Source organism: Ylistrum balloti, unplaced genomic scaffold, assembly GCF_031769215.1.
Source record: "Ylistrum balloti isolate Yb309-2 unplaced genomic scaffold, AGI_CSIRO_Ybal_v1 Utg370554, whole genome shotgun sequence".
NCBI classification, from domain to species: domain Eukaryota; kingdom Metazoa; phylum Mollusca; class Bivalvia; order Pectinida; family Pectinidae; genus Ylistrum; species Ylistrum balloti.
The window spans coordinates 566195-583682 of record NW_026782349.1 but is presented as its reverse complement, the minus strand read 5'-3'; the positions used below and the strand labels follow the sequence as shown (position 1 = coordinate 583682).

Sequence of the window (17488 nt, the reverse complement as noted above, 5' to 3'; positions counted from 1 at the left end):
TTTGTGGTTATGTAGGAGGTAGTTTTCCTCCTCCATTTGCTGTAAATAAAAAATGACATAATTGTGAATCCAATACAGATGTACCGGCAATTAGATTTTATAAACCCAATACCACTTGGCCTTATTGGAAGAACATATAAGAAAATATTAACTAACAACAATGTAATAAAACAAATATGTCCTTTTGTTATTGAGAAGTAGGTATGTCATGCTTGGGTGATGATCCATTTAAGGGGGTGAGTGTTAATACAGCGTCCACGGAGCCACAGATGTCAGTAACCTCTATAGGTATGCTGTCCTATGTCACCATCATGCATGAAACGTAACCACATACAGCCACCCGATCCACTCCAGTACATCATGTTGTATTCAGGCAAGTCCCTTAATCAGGTTATTATTGTATCTAAGCCAGTTATTAGTGCATAATTCAGTAAATATAAAAATGTTGACATGGTATCCATGTAATACCTACCAGACATGGTTTCTAATGGAAAACACAACATATATCAGGTCAGATACCATATCATTCTGCCCTGCTCAGTCATTTATTGTATGTATAAGCATATCATTACTGACACAAGATTTTACAAAATCACTAATGATAAAGTTACCAGGCTATCATATCTAAAGTAACTCTTTAGTATTCTTGAAAAAAAAAAAAATTACCATGTTTTTCGGGTTATAAGCCACAGTTGATCCACATATTAGCTGCACCGGAATATAAGCAACACCCTTTCTTACGATGTGGTAACTGTTATGTTGACTAAAGTTTGTTGGTATAACAGACATGAGAAGGCAATTTATTGAGGTTGTCAATGAAACATTTAATAAAGTTTGCAAATGAATACATATAACCTTTAAATTTTATTGATGTATTTCAAAAAACTTGACTTAGGTGCCTTCATGGATTGTCTACGCAGATATACGGCCCGATGTTACATAAGGTTTACTAAACAATCTCTGTCAGTATCTGTGCTGCCAAATCTTAATGAAGGCTCTTGCATGCTAAACAAAATTCTTATAGTCCCATATTATTTCTTCTTGTAAGTTACACGAAGCCATTCTTATCATAAACAAGCATGGTGGTCATTCTAGAATTTGACCTATTACCCAATGACCTATTGATCACAGGATGCAAAAGGCTATTGTAAACTTCCGCTTTGGCTTCGAAGTAACCGCGAAAGTCAAGAAGATATTGTGATTCATATTAACAGGTATGTTTAATTAAATCCACAAGAATGTTACTTTTATTTCAATCTTCAAATCATTCTGTAGACGATTGCAAATGACGATTCTACACACTTCTTTCAGACAAAAACATGTGAAAGGCACACTCGAACTGGTGTGCTTCCTGTTTCGTTTTTTTCATCCTGTCAATTTTTTTCTCCTCCACATATATGCCAAGCCCGTATATAATCCACATGCTTGGCTCACGAGGAAAAAAGGTGCAGCTTATAATCCGGAAAATACAGTAATCGGACTGTAGCGAAAGAGATTGCTTGGTTGGATTTTAATTCTCAGGAAAGGAGTAAGACCCAATACTAAATTAAAACTGAAGAGAAAAGTTACCGAAATAATTCCAGGTAGATAACAGAAATTATTCCAATTCATATATCCACAGTCCAGTATGAACAAAATTAATAAAAAGAAAAGGAAAAAAGGTAGTATAAATAAATGCCAGTACCTAAAAACTGAGACAAATGTTCTGTCAATTCCTTAACTTTGTGTTTATTTTGTATCATAATCAAATTTGGGAAAAGCAAAAAAAGAAAATAAACAAGAACAAGGGGACTTATCCTATCTATATGACTTTATGTTGGTTTGATCAAAATTGGATGTATTAAACAAAATATAACAAATAATATTGTGATATACAAAAAATGGTCAACACAGATTAAGGTAAGAAGGGACAACCAGAGGAAGGAGAGATGACCTACCAGTGAGAAGAGCAGCCTGCTGCATCGCACCTGAAGCTGTCTGCTGGAGAGTCTTGGCCACACAAGTGATGTTTTTACTACAATCTCCCAGCAAAGACTTTATCTGAAACCATCCAATATTACAATGTGATAACACCAGTAATTGTTTCTACATGGGGGTGCAAGTGTTTTTTGGGCGTGGACAAAGGTGTTCTTATGCGTGGATGAGGGGCAGTTTTTTTTTAAAGTGTTTGAGAGTGTCTCTGTAAGGTACTTAAGATAGTACTGGGAACAGAGTTGTTTAAATTGAGGAGAAATATTTCTTTTCATAGCAAAGTGTTCTCCTTTTATAAAATGTTTCAACAACCATCTCTATATATAATTACTTCATGTACCCAAACTTTTTTTTCACCACTTGGAAAATCACATAGGGTTTTATGGTATAAAGTATTCTCAATTTTTGCTGGTGATTCTTACTACAATTGTCAACATCACTGCCTATATTTACCTCTTTACTGAATGTCAGCGGCATAGCAGCTCCGTCTCCCTGTGGTAGTCGCCGCTTCACCTGGATAATGATAACAGTCATTATGTTATACTGGGGGCAAGTCCTAGTTTCCTAGTTACTGTAAACACCTAACTCTAATACTTAAAGGATGTATATTCTGCACCAAAACCTCAATAATAAAGAGGCATATATTCTGTACAACAGGAGGCCTGCTTGAAAGTGGGTCAAGGTCATTATCTTGAACAAATTTGGTAGCCCTTCACCCAAGCATGCTATAGTCCCAATATCAGAACTCTGGGCCTTCTGGTTATTGAGAATATGTCAAAAATTTAAATTGTTTATAATGGACAAAATGTGATTACAATAGGCCACTTGAGCTTTGTCTTAGATGACCTAAAAATAATAATATTAAAAGTATGTATATTCTTTACAAAAACCTTAATACTAAAGAGGTGTATATCCTGTACGTAATCCCTAATACTAAAGGGACTTATATTCTGTACCAAAACTTCAATACTAAAGAGGTGTATATTGAAATCAACTGTTATTTTCTTTTTTTCTTCACAGTTTTATTCCATACTTGAAAATAACATCCTTTATAATATCCTTCATAAAAAGACATGAAATTCCTATCCAAAGGAACTCCAGGCCAACAGATCTTTATTTTATTAACCTACACATACCTTCCTTGCACACATACGAGTGTCGCTGTTACAATTTTCCAAGTCTTTCAGCAGTATAGAGATCTGAGTCTGTTCCTGTCCGGGCTACAATGAGGATAGAATTGTTAATACACATGTACTGGACAGTGAATCATGAACAAATTCTTCCACTAATAAATATCTGTTGTATCATATATACCTTCTTAATAGTGTTATGTTACAGTTACATAGACTGCCTTCCTCCAAAATTATAATTTTCATTTGTCACAACTTTCAGGAGAGCAATGTCAATGCTATGTTTGGTATAAATGTATGGTTCATTACCTGTAGAAGAACTTTCAGGCGAGCAATGTCGGTGCTGATACAGTCACAAGCACTAAGGACAAGTTTGGTCTCATTGGCCATCAGAGAGGTACAGTCAACCTTTTCTGTTACTAAGTGTACAGCATGTAGTTGCTGAAAATAATGATCAGGTATGAGTGTTACATAAGTCCAACAAATTGTTTATACTGAACTTATCTAACACATGGTAGGAGATATACTTTCTATCTAAACATACTTTGACATGCACGATGAAATATAACTATTGCAAATTTATTGTAAAATAGGACCAATCAAATAATAGAAATGATCCTCAATTTCTTTCACTAATTTGATAACTCAAATCTTAATGAATGTGTAATCACTTATATTCATTATTCTCAAAAAATAAATACTTATGGTACCACTCATCAGGTTCTCCCGAAGACAGAAGTAGCTTCCACTCTTCAGTGACTGGACAGTAAAACCATCTATTATATAATATATTCAGTTTCCTAGATATGTATCCTTTATCATTCTGCTAACTAAGTATTTTGTTAGTTTAGCCTATGGATAAATACTTTTTCCCACCTTCACGAGCTAAGTAATCTGGGTTGTAAGCCTTGGCTTTCAAAGATGTGTTTAGACTAATATAAAAGGCAGAAATGTTAATAAGGATCATTTCAGAAATCAAATTGACACAATGAAACTCACCTGAAAGTAGCTAATGGATTTCTCCAGAAGATCTAACGAGATGTTCTCATCAAGCTGAAACAAACACCAACAACCATACTGAAGAAATTGATAGTTCTCAATTTAAGTTTAGGTCTTAGACTGAAAGATACTTTCACTAGATCTGTTTTGTGACTTCTCCACATAATAAAACCAAGTTCTTCTCCTCAAGCTTAGCAAAATTTATCATTATGGTTTGATATTTTTCTAAATAAACAAGTCATTATTAATACAAATCTAAAATTATGTACAGTAAATAGTTCATGTTCTATACTTCAGCTGAATTCTATAAATAATAAACTAGTTAGTGATAATTGATTATTCAATATCTCTGACAGTAAAGTACCTAGTGATATTGATTTTTACTGGTTAATGGGCTTCAATAGTTTTATTCAACTAGGTGTTTTTTCTATATTTCAGCTGTAACTAGTAAACAGACTTCAATAATCTAATTCAACATGACAGATTCATAATTTATTATAAATTCTGGTTTCTATATTTAAAACAGTAGACTATAGCCAATATCAGTTAGGATTTATCAACAGCCTTCAATAGTCCACTATACCAGTCCTTTTATTCACCTGATCTTTCCTCAGCAGCTCTATAAAGTAATCAACTGACTTCTCATGGGCGTTCATCTCTGGCAGCAACGTCCCGATCTTTAGGAAGAGCTCTACACTACAGGTCCTCATAGCACTGCAATACATACTTTATTGTCAACACAAGAAAAGTCTAAATTATTCCTTCACATGATATTCAGTAATTCACCATGATAAATTCATTTCACCTTTGAACTGTCACTGATAAACTGGTAGCCAAACTGAATAAAGATTGTTGACTCAAAAAATAATGGCACAATTAAAGTGCCTTGAGTGTGACTGATATTGACCATTCAGACTGGCTGAAGCATGGCCAGCATCTGCAATTCAGACTGATTAGAGCATGGCAGACATCTAAAATTCCTATTGGCTCGGGCAAGGTTGACATTCACAATTACTGGAGGTAGCTAACATTTTCAATTCAGACTGGCTGAAGCTTGGCTGACGTTTACAATTCAGACTGGTTACAGCATGGCTGACGTTTATAATTCAGACTGGTTACAGCATGGCTGACGTTTACAATTTAGACTGCCTTGAGCATGGCTGACATTTACAATTCAGACTGGCTTGAGCATGGCTGACATTTACAATTCAGACTGGCTTGAGCATGGTTAAAACTTACAATTCAGACTGGCTTGAGCATGGTTAAAACTTACAATTCAGACTGGCTTGAGCATGGCTGACATTTACAATTCAGACTGGCTTGAGCATGGCTGACATTTACAATTCAGACTGGCTTGAGCATGGTTAAAACTTACAATTCAGACTGGCTTGAGCATGGTTAAAACTTACAATTCAGACTGGCTTGAGCATGGCTGACATTTACAATTCAGACTGGCTTGAGCATGGTTAAAACTTACAATTCAGACTGGCTTGAGCATGGCTGACATTTACAATTCAGACTGGCTTGAGCATGGTTAAAACTTACAATTCAGACTGGCTTGAGCATGGCTGACATTTACAATTCAGACTGGCTTGAGCATGGTTAAAACTTACAATTCAGACTGGCTTGAGCATGGTTAAAACTTACAATTCAGACTGGCTTGAGCATGGCCATTATCAACACAGACTGACCAGAGAACTGCTGAAACTTGCTGCTCATATTGCTTCATGTTGGTAAATGTATTCAGCATAAGTACTATTTGTAGAGCATAGCTACACTGCTGACATAGTAAAAATTACCAGAACATTGCCAACATTTACAACTTACTATTCATACTGTTTCATGATGGAGGTGAGAGTATTAAGCATGAGCACCATCTGTAGAGCGTAGCTACACTGCTGGGCCTTGTGACTCTTCAAAACAGTCTCGCGATTAATGTTCTCCACCATCTCAAACTATAAACACAAACATCCTCCTTTAAATGTCAATGATGAAATTAAAATTTTCTATCACTTTAAATTCTTTGATGAATTTTAAATATACAATTTTAATATGTTGCTTACCTTATCCTTGACCTGAGAGGCCAACAGGTCACATTTACTGATGATCCTGGGAATCATGAGCAGCACACCTACGGCATCCTGGTCACCTGTGCCCAGAACACAAGGAAGTTAAGATAATGAACACAGACACACCTGACCTCTGAGAAACTATACAATTTAAGATTGAGAAAGCTACAAAACTAAGAATCAAGAAAAAGAACAGTAACTGAAAAAGATTCAGCAACTTGATATCTAGAAAATGATGCCACTTAACAAAGAAAGCAAGAGATTGACAATGAAATAAGAATTGTAATTAATTTCCATATGTCATGCATTACCTCCCCTGTTGCTGAAGGAGTTGGGCATAAAGGATTGCAGCAGTGACACCTGGTATGTAGCCTGTTGTACCTCTAACTTCCGCAGCTCCATGTCAATAGTCTGTAATATACAGGTAGTTTGAGGGCAGGAATGCAAGATATATACATCATCACGTAAAATAATCCCATATCACAAACATGATTCTTCCACATGCTTTTAATATATAACAGAAAAAATATGATTTAACAGAAATATACAAATAATATCTTCTTTAATGTTCAATACTATATTACACAGACATCTTTTTAAATGAAAGACTGCCACCAAGAACATAAAACTTAATGGGAACCAGGGAAGCTTTACTGTGTAAAAGAATGTAAGAAAAAAATAAGAAATAGGAAACAGATTTGTTGTCAACTGAAAAAAACCCAACAGGAAAATGTCCGAAAGAAATTGTTGGAGCGTTGAATGTCACACACCAAGGTAGGATATTAAAAGTCAACAATCACCTTGTCTAAAAACTGAATATTAAATCTATTTGTATAGAATATTGGGAAGGTGCAACATTTCTCCTCTTTGTGCAGCATTTAGCTGAGCAGGTAAAGAGACAGGTACTACAATATTTGTACCAGTTATTGATAACAAAACATCCCGAGTGGAAGTTATGGAGCTCACTTCCGAAGAAATATTAACTGCTGTTCCTACAGGCAGGACTATGAAAACATCATGCTAGCAGGAAACCAAGAAAATTATTCTAAGATGAAATTTGAGTTAAATCAATGTGAAAGAAAACATACCAAATTTCCTACTTCCTTCAATCAGAAATAATAAGAAACAAATGGTATTACTATTTTATCTTGTTTAGAAAGTAAACAGCCGTATGTCAAAGTAAACAGTGTTGTACAATACACCAGCATTTTTTACATACAGATGTGTGTATATCAAACACAGTATAGCTATAACTGGTCATTCAAATTTCAAACCTTCTGTCTGGTCATCATACAATATTGTTACATATGAATGGATAATTTGACAGGGAAATACAAACAACAAAGAATAAACATTATGATGCGTATCTACACGTACACATCTTTCTATTGTATATAAAATGTATTTCACAAAATATATATATATTCACTTTAATCCACAAGGCAATTTGACTACAAATTTGAAATTTTGTGAACATGTAGCATTTTGACTTTTGACAAATCCTGGATGAAAGAAGCTCGACCCCTAATCCTTGGTACTGTGCCCCTGTGAATACTGATTACAGCAGGACTCTGGCTCTCTTCAACTAAGATTTCAACACTACCCTTATTATTATTTTCCGTGCTGATGTGAACAGGTCTTACAAAATCACAGCAATACTTAAACATAAAATTAAGTGATTTATCAATAGCATTTCATTGTTTTGTGTAAACAGAGAAAATGACTAAACAAAAATCTTCATAATCCATTGAAAACATCAATTAACGGGCTGTACTTCTGTATCATACCAAGAAAAACCTGGTATAATTACCTTAGCATAAGCCTTTGACTCTGCAAACTTGGTTTTAAAATCAAACACTTCCATGGTTGGTGTTTCCGTCTTCTGCTCCGATTCCACTTGACGGCTCCTCATGTCCCTGATGGTGTCCTGTTAAAAAGACATGTATTACTGGGCATCAAAATTAATTTCTAACTTCAATTAGACTTAGCTTTAATATCTAATGTGGGCAACTACATTTAACCTTCCCATATTTTCAGACTTAGAAAACAAACAAATTGATACTAGGGTGAAAATATGGATTTTATACCCCATGAGAGTTTATGGGAATAAAATCAAATCTCTGATCACTCATTAAGCTTCCATTCCCTGTTATAGTCATGATTGCTACTATTTCTCTTCTTCTGTTAAATCTTAATCCGGTAGATATCTGGTATATCTGAGTAACATTTACAATTACATGGACTTCTAAAATTCTTTTTCAGAATTGCATTTAAGAAAATAATCTCAAGCTTGGTTGTTGTTAAAAAAGCACAAATGTCTATGAAAGCAGACAGGACAGGAAAGTATGTATTATCAGAGTCTGAATGCAAATTTTGTTCTGAACTACTAACATACCTGTAGACTAGACACAAGCTCTCGAAACTTTGAAATGGTAGCCTCATAATCTGCTATTGTTTCTTGTGTGGCATCCAGCTTTCTCTGCACCTATAAAAATATAATTTGTCCTGATGAAGCCTTCCAATCTAGAGGTGAAAATAGTCAGCAAATAAACAGGGGGACTATCTTAACTGTGATGCTAACACATGTTGTGGTATCCATACTCACTGCGCAACACCCCACATATCAACCTACTAATGTTGACCTTGCATTGGCTCTATTGCATTTTTCCATCTTTGCACAAATATAAGTGATAGAAATATCTATGTCACTAACAAGACATACTGTACTATGTAATCACTCACAAAATTAAATCAAATGGAGATAAAAATGTTAAAACTTTGGACTATTTGTAACTTTAGTGAATATGATAACATACTAAAATAGGTGTTCTCTGTGTGCTTATCGTATGAAGATTACAAACACAAAATTATACATTCAATTTTCGAAACACCAAAATAGCTTCATTGTGCAAAATACAATTTAAATTTACAATGCATGTATGTAATAGGAACCTTGAATTATGACCTAATATGACCTAAAATGCAATCCTAAGCAAAACGTTTCGCAAATTAAGCATGATAAGTACATGTGTTTTTTTAATTATAATAATGATTAGAAGAATATTTGATTATCTTTCTCAAAACCTTTGGGAGCATAGAGTTAGAGCTGCAATTTGACATTAACAGTTTGTAACTCTGCCAAACCGCATCCTTACATGGCTTACATTGACTGGAACAAGCATAGGAAAATATCTTGTTCAAGGATAAAACACGATGTCCTTACTAAGAGTATATTTAGTGGCCCTTTCATCAGTAGACCACTTTGACTTTGTGTATTTACCTCAGTAGCTCGTCCATTAGCCAGGTCCAGCTCCTCACGTAGCTCTAATTCAGACTCTCTAGTGTTCTCCTGTAGTTCCTCATTCATCTCATGAAGGGCTTCCTGAAACACAAGCATTTGCATTTTTTTACTTTTAGCAAAACTGAAAAAACAATACCCACACATTTCAAAATATGAAATGACATAATTATGAATTTATAGATAACCTCTGGAAATCAAAATGCTGATTGACAAGACAGGCAGATGGATATGACAGAGTGATTACTACATCATCTATCTCTGTGGTGAACCCTCATTATATAATGATTATGAGAAAATATCAATGGCACAAGATGACCAATTTCTAAAATCACAGGAGAGAAGGTTATAGCATCATTGTTCATTTTAGTCCATCACTCCTGATAGAATTTTTACATGTTTTTACATATTATAACAATAGTCAGGACAGCTAACTGTTTCATACCAGATCTGCTTTTTCTTCCTCTAGTTCATGTATCAACTCCTCCAGCTGAAGATTTTTCTCTGCTAAAGATTCAACCATCTCTTCTGCACCGAGAGCAGCATCCACCTAAACATACAACACATCAATACAAGTTTTCACAAATGACTGTAATCTGCAGACAAATTTAAAGTTGTTTGTCTATGACTGTATTCTAAAGACAAATTATTAGTTCTTTGCCTACAACAGCATTTTGCAAACTTTTACTTCTTTGTCTATGACTTAGCTTTTGTTCCTGTTGATCTATGACAAGTCTGTACCTGTTCCTTTAGCTCTATGACCTGGGTCTGCAGATCATTGACTTCTTGCTGAAGTTTCTCCTTATCTCGTTTCAGTGTTACTATATCATTGGTCAACTTCTCATTTAACTTCTGGTTCTTCACTGCCTCCTGTTTATCACTTGTTGATAGATCACGCATCCTGTACACAATAGAATTAACGACCAATTAATTCAATAAAACAACTTACACAACTAACAGTCAAAATAAAACTAGAAAATCATACACGTTGTTATCTTTCTTTATGCAACAATACATTGTTATCTCCTCCCATTAAACAATCCATGTTTTTATCACCCTTTATTTAACATATATATTGATTTTCCATTCATCTAAGTAATGTTATTACATTTATTCACACACATCATCACCATGTTCCTATATTTAAAACGTACACTGTAGACATACATACATAGATCAACAGATATTGATATGGCTTTGCTTTTCAATGAATCATGCTACATGTCCTCACTTTAAAGACAGACTTTCTCCTACTTCATAGATGGTTATTTTAGCTGATGCGTATTTCACATTTCACTTCAGAAAGTGTTCACATATAACTTTTTCTGTTTCTGGTTTGGATACCCTTTTCTACCCCTCCCCCCCACCCCCCTCCTGCTTTCCGTTATCTTTCCCTTTTGTTTTTTGCACAGTTAAATCTATACAATATGATAATATGTCATGATATAATATAGAGCAAGACAAATCATGTATTATTGTATCATCAGCTTATTTTAATATCACTGATATAATCAAAGTACTGAAAGTACTGGTATGCTAAGACCATTGAAAAATAAATTCTTTGTTATTAGCTTGCTATATACTGAAACCAACTATATGCAAGCAGTAAATCATTGCAGCCCATAAAAAATGACCAGCAGATATCAGAAATAACAAGCATAGTAGTATTACTTATGTAATACATGTCCCAAGTAGGCTCCAAGATGCAATGATAGGGAAGTTGTCCATTTCTTTGGATACATTGTAGGAAATGTTGATCTTGGACACCATATTATCACTTTAAAAACTGTGTATCTTATTGGTTTAAGACCATTAGTTAGACCATCATGCAAATAACATGCTACATACAAATATTGGGCAGCTTCATTTTCCAGATTGTCTGTAAATGACTGCATAAGAGTGCCAATTTTCTAAAACAAACATGATATGTCACCATAACTTAAAATAAAAGATGCCTATTCTTTCGGAACACCTGGTCTTATTCTCCTTGTACTTTTTCAGGGAATCTTCGAGCAGATATTGTCTTTGTTTCAATTTTACACTTGTTTTGCTGGTTCTACAATTCTGTTGACATGTTTATATATTCTTTGTTCTCTAAAACCTGTCGCAAGATATTTTATTCCTCTTGTATTATCATTTTTTAACATCCTAACAGTGACCTTGAACCTTGAAATTTGATAGAAAAATGAGGGTAATGCAAAGAACACCCCCATGCATCTATCCGTTTTTTGACTGTGACCTTGATCTTTGACATCTGACCCTGAATTTCTAAAGAAACCGACTTCTCATAAGGGATACATGTTCCAAATTTGATTAAGGTATACTGTCTTAGTCTCAATGCGTTTACAAGGTAATCATATAGTACTTATGCAAGTACTGTGACCTCTACATTCAATCCTCAAAATCATTACTATATCCTCTCCACATTGCCCAGGGATAACTGAAACTGTAATCCAAATGATAACTAATACCCCCAACACCCACAGCCTTAGCTATCTCCCCATGGTGACCTTTTGCACAGAAACATCCTCTGAAACACAGCGGCATGTGCACGTTCCCCAACATTCCTGCAAAGTTTTGTTGAAATTAGTTCACAGGTTTAGAAGTTGACCGACGAGCAAAACCCGTTTATATTGACCAGTTGCCATGGCAATCAATATTTCGAGGGAAAATGGTGCATGCACATCTACACATTGTCCTGAATATTACTGAAAAGTTTCATTGGAGTTGTCCAGACAAGATGTGTCTACAGACAGACAAACAGATGGATGGACTGATAGACAACCTGATTCCAGTTTACCCACCCTTTTGGTGGTATAAGAATGCACAAGAGTGCTTACAAATTCCATGTGGACAGACATTATGGAAAAATAATAATAATAATAAAAAAACATGATACAGATGCTTATATCTTGTTTTATTCAGTTTTTAGATACAGTATTCTTTCCATGCTTTGATCACAATGTAATCTTGTCATGTCAATATCCTAGTACAAGATTGCATACACAAAATTGTTGTAGGTAGACTTTAAAGATACATAAAATAATACATGCCTAAGTTTAAATGAAGGTTTTAAACAGAAGTCGCATTATGTTCAGTATACAGTGATTTTTCTAGACAATTGTAAACTATAAACTCGGTATACAGCGATCTTTTCTACACATTTGTAAACAACAAACTCAGTATGCGGTGATCTTTTCTACAAAGAGTTTTTTTTATATATTGTATACACTAAACTCAGAAAAAGAATAAATAAGTAAACCTTTCTATGTACACTACAAACTCAGTATACAGTGATCCTTTCTACACAAACTTGGTATAACTAGTGAATCTTTCTACTCAAGTAAATTGAAGATTGTATACAAATTTACTACAAATGCAGTATACAATCATCTTTTCCAATTTTTTTAGTTTCCGCGATTTGTTGATTCTTCTTTTGTGCTGGTAAATATATTGCCGCCTTTAGAGAGTACTGTGACATTAAAAGGCAACATGGTTGTTAGCATCACCTCAAGTGATTAATCATCTTCAACATCTAATTGGGGGCCGGAAAGAAGGATGTTTTTCTCCACCATAAGGTCCTCAAATCCATTGTTGGTCACCATGGCCAATTCCAACTTAGAAGAATCAATAGAGATACCTTCTACCATTCCAGATTTCATTTCTTCAGGGACATTCACTTGCTGAAAGAGAGTAAGGGAAATAAATAACTATATTTCATTATTGCTATGATTATGTGCAAGAAATATACACTTCTGTATAAGCTTATAGTCTTCCCAATAGGAGTCTATATTAAATATAATGTAATTAATTACTTTGACGTTCAGGAAAGTCAAATTATTAAGCGATGGACAGCTAGCAAAATGATAATATCTTGACCATGGTCATACAGAGATTGAATCATAAAATTAAATCTGTGTGATAAATCTGTGCAGTACGATAATTTATTTTGACATTTGTATTTCAAAAATCATTTTGACATGAAAAGTAATGTGTAATTTAATTAATTACATTGGACCGTCATGTAATGGTTAATTATTTTGAAAATACCTGTAATGGCAATGCCATTTTCATAATGTAATTGTAATTTAATTAATTACATCATCATGTAATTGAACCCATGCCTGTTACAAACAGTAGCTGTCCTAACTGATCCTAAAATTAACTTTGGTTACGTCTATCACAAAATTAACTTTGACTATGTCTATTACAAATGCCACATTTAGCTACAGTAGAGGTATTTCAAAAATGTACGTCATTGTAGCTGAAAGGACATAATTAATGGTTACTTAACCAGAACTACAGTTCTGAACAAACCACTACAAAGCCTGGTTAACTGTACTAAGAAAATGTCCTCTCAATTAATCAATTTCATTGATTATCGACATCTTATTGTTGTACTTCCGGACACTTGAATTTCTTAAAGTTTCAATTTGACTTTTAATAAGGCCCAAAGTGATAATACTGCAATGTCTTAATAAGCTCTCGAGGGGTATTGGTTAGACTATTTATCCCATTTCATTCCATTCACCATGGAAACAAAACTCTAAAACGCTTAAAAACAGTCGACAATTAATGACAAATATTGAGCCTAGGGCTGTGTAAAATTGATAAATCAAGTGCTGAACTGAAAGTTGACGCAGTTGACATGATACTGAAATTTCTGAGATGAACAAATACAGTACATATATTAACAGTTCAGGCATAATAAGAATTGTACCAATTACATTTTACACATTCACACTGGGACCTTACACTTTACACATTCACACTGGGACCTAACACTTTGCTAGATTTATCCTAATCTTCATTAAAACACTTTCCGGGATTCAGATGTTAATTGACATCTTCATTATTCCCAATCTTCATATTGTAATCGTTCACATGCATCACTCTTCAACAGAATCAACGAGACATCATGTCAGAAAGACAAAAACTAAATTTAAGCTAAAACTATATATATAAACTTCATATGTAAACCTTACAATTAGCATAGCACTAGAGTTCCCGTACGATTTCATACCCTGGACTTGGGGTACTTATAAATTATCTCCGATCAGAAATTTGAAAGAGCTAGATCTACAATAGCACAGACAGTGACCGATATTTTTCAAATGCATACTGCTTTAAAGGAAAAGTCTTGAAAATATTTTGAAAAAAGTGCCATAGCGGCAGTGCCCAGCCTGCGCGTCGCCGTCGAGCCTAAATTCAATACATGCGATAGCTCATTTCAAATGAGTATTTTGCAAAAAATGCAATTGCTTGTTCAGTATAAGTATTGACTTTAAATTCAGCTTATATATATATATATATATAGTGATACTTACTTACATCAAATACCCGCCATCTTCTTTCTGCCGCCGTATTCTTTCAGGGTCCAGCAGCAAATAGCACCCCGGCTGTTTCCGGCTGTTTCCGTCAAAATTTTATGCTACTCTAAATCATTCTTAATTTAGTTTCATTCTTATTTTCAACTTCATATTTCAGTATTTGCTAAAGTTTTCAACAGTATTAAACGGGATGAAAATTTTCGAAAAAGAAAAAAAAGAAAGATATGTGACACCCACAATGCATCGCGCGGAAAAGAAAGTTAAGCCGCCATATTGGCATCGCCTCGCAAAATTTACCACCATAAAACGTGAGTCTTTGTCATTGTATTTACAAATTTCGATGTCTGATTATCATTAATACACAACACAAAACGTTTTCTTGATGTACAAGTAATGAAGAAAATGTCGATAAGGTTGTTTCATTTAATGACTAGCATCAGCAACTTGTAGGGGCGATAATCCAATGATTACGGTAATGTCCGGCAGATGGAGTAGGAGTAAACTTTCGATTTATGAACCAATGAAAACGAAGTACTGATACTCAGGGCCAGGGGCGACAGCAACATAGCATAAAAATGTGTCTGTCGATAGTGTGAGGCATCAGTACAACTTACTTGACGAGAGCATCCTTCAAGCGTTCATTCTGCTGCTCTAACTGCTTCACCTGATAGTTTGAGGCCAGTCCCTCTGTACCTTTCTCACTAATCTCACTTCTCAGGATCTCCAGATCTAGAGACAGTTCTTCATTCTTCTCCTTCAGACTGTCCAATTCTTGTTGTAATGACTCACTCTGATATAATCAAGTTATAGAGTATCATTCTAAATGATGCCAGCATACTACACTGTACTAAGGTGATGGGAATTGAAAAAGGTGGAAAGGACCTTACAATAAATGCTGGTGTATAGCTATATGCATCTAGAAGATATCTAATTTAATATCAAAATTAACTGTGATTACAATATGCATGGAGATTTCAGTTCACCATGATATAGCCTAAATAAAGTTGATCTCATAACATCACTAATACTATACAAAGGCTTGTATTCATTTAAACCATGGACACAATGACTTACAAAGAAATGAACTGAAAAAATTGTCAAATCAATGATGGGTTTTATCATTATCACCCTGTAGGGATTTATACTGGTTTTGACGAATGTTCTGATTGCTGTCAGCCTGTTTACTTACAAAACATGTTAATGACATTTATGACTTATGTTTGATCTGAAGAGACACAAACCTTTTCCTCTGCCATTTCCTTGTCCAGTGTTGCCAATTCCATGGATTCTGCTAGGTCTGACATTTCATCCTTATACTGGTCGAAAGCATCCTGGATGTCTCGTGCTTCCTGTTAAACAATCAGTCTCCAAACTATATATAAAACTTGTTTATGTAGCATGGTCCTGATTGTAAAACTTATACATATTCGGTTTGATAATTCCTTCAGTACCGTTACAAGAGGTCCTAATATTGTGTAATCCTACTTGGCACTCTATATCAATGTGATCTATATTCTTCTTTACTCTTTAAGATACCATTAATTGCTGTGTTAGCTGGTGACTCTATCATGTTGTAAAATTGGTCTACAAGGGAAACAAACATAATTAACTTGAGAAGGATTTATCCAGGACCAACCTCGATACTCCAGGGGTTCCCACCACTTGCAGAGAGTGATAGTGAGCATAACCCCTGGAGTACTGAGGATGGTCCAGTACTTTAAAACAAAAAGCGATAACAATCTTCAAACATTTCCTGTCAGCAACATGGTCTTTCTGTTCAATCTTCAGTAACAATTTTCGACCAGCTAGTCAGTTACACACTAGGTGAAGTCCCCATGTATATTTACCCTCTTAGCATTTGCTAATTGCTGTTGTAGTTCCTTGTTAGTCTCCTGGATTTTACTCTTGTACTCTTGTAACTGAAAGCAAACATTTCACCAGTATGTTAGAAAAGCAACACTTTTAGAATCTATTAACATTGCTGTTAATTCATGTTGATGGACTCTTCTAGTTTTAAGGAATAAGTGATCATCTTAGTGAGGTGTTACTTTATAAATAAGCCATTAAAATACATGTAACAATTAATACAAAGTCCAAGGATGTTAGAACAATTTATCCCCTTTCACATTTCCTAAATTTGTCAGGATTTCAAATCATTCCCAAACATCTTATTCAAGTATAAATGTATTTCTATAATTCAAAGTAACACATTAATATACACTTAATGGATGCTATTGGTTACAGTTTAACAACAGAAGGAATGGGATTCATTTAAAATTTCAATTTAACCTCCTAGCCTTAAAAATCTTCTATCAACGCCATTTATATAATGAAAATCTTTTATAAATGAAACAAAAAAGAAAAACATATATAGGCTGTATGGGCTATCTCAACCTTTTTTCTAACATGACATGAAACCTGACAAAGGATTCTTTTAAAACTTAGTAGTTACCTGCTGCATTTGTAATTTGGCCCTCTCAAATTCTTTTAATTTGCCTTTGTCTTCACTACGTTTTATTTTGAGAGTTTCTAATTTTTCGTTGAGGTCTTTAATTTCAGCAGTCAGTCCCTCAATTTCCTGAGACTGCTGTAAGTTGGTCATCTTGTCCTCCAGGGAAGTCATACTCACATCTGCTGGAGTAGTCGGCTGGAAACAAAATCAACATGATAATAACAATAATCACAAGCAAG

General features: G+C 34.5%; 1 protein-coding gene across 4 annotated transcripts in view; it reads right to left on the bottom strand.

Moving 5' to 3' along the window:
* The window catches only part of LOC132556227 (dynactin subunit 1-like), a 38084-nt gene that overhangs the window by 16778 nt on the left and 3818 nt on the right, over positions 1-17488 (bottom strand). For all 4 annotated transcript variants that reach the window (XM_060220621.1, XM_060220619.1, XM_060220620.1 and 1 more), the window contains exons 6-23: positions 17250-17444; positions 16645-16716; positions 16039-16146; positions 15412-15587; positions 10209-10368; positions 9913-10017; positions 9450-9551; positions 8565-8654; positions 7980-8096; positions 6481-6580; positions 6164-6249; positions 5928-6055; positions 4700-4814; positions 4101-4154; positions 3411-3542; positions 3108-3191; positions 2425-2484; positions 1938-2040 (exon numbers count right to left, since the gene is read on the bottom strand). In XM_060220621.1, coding sequence (XP_060076604.1) covers positions 1938-2040; positions 2425-2484; positions 3108-3191; positions 3411-3542; positions 4101-4154; positions 4700-4814; positions 5928-6055; positions 6164-6249; positions 6481-6580; positions 7980-8096; positions 8565-8654; positions 9450-9551; positions 9913-10017; positions 10209-10368; positions 15412-15587; positions 16039-16146; positions 16645-16716; positions 17250-17444 — 1987 coding nt within the window. The remainder of the gene's footprint in view (positions 1-1937; positions 2041-2424; positions 2485-3107; positions 3192-3410; positions 3543-4100; positions 4155-4699; positions 4815-5927; positions 6056-6163; positions 6250-6480; positions 6581-7979; positions 8097-8564; positions 8655-9449; positions 9552-9912; positions 10018-10208; positions 10369-15411; positions 15588-16038; positions 16147-16644; positions 16717-17249; positions 17445-17488) is intronic.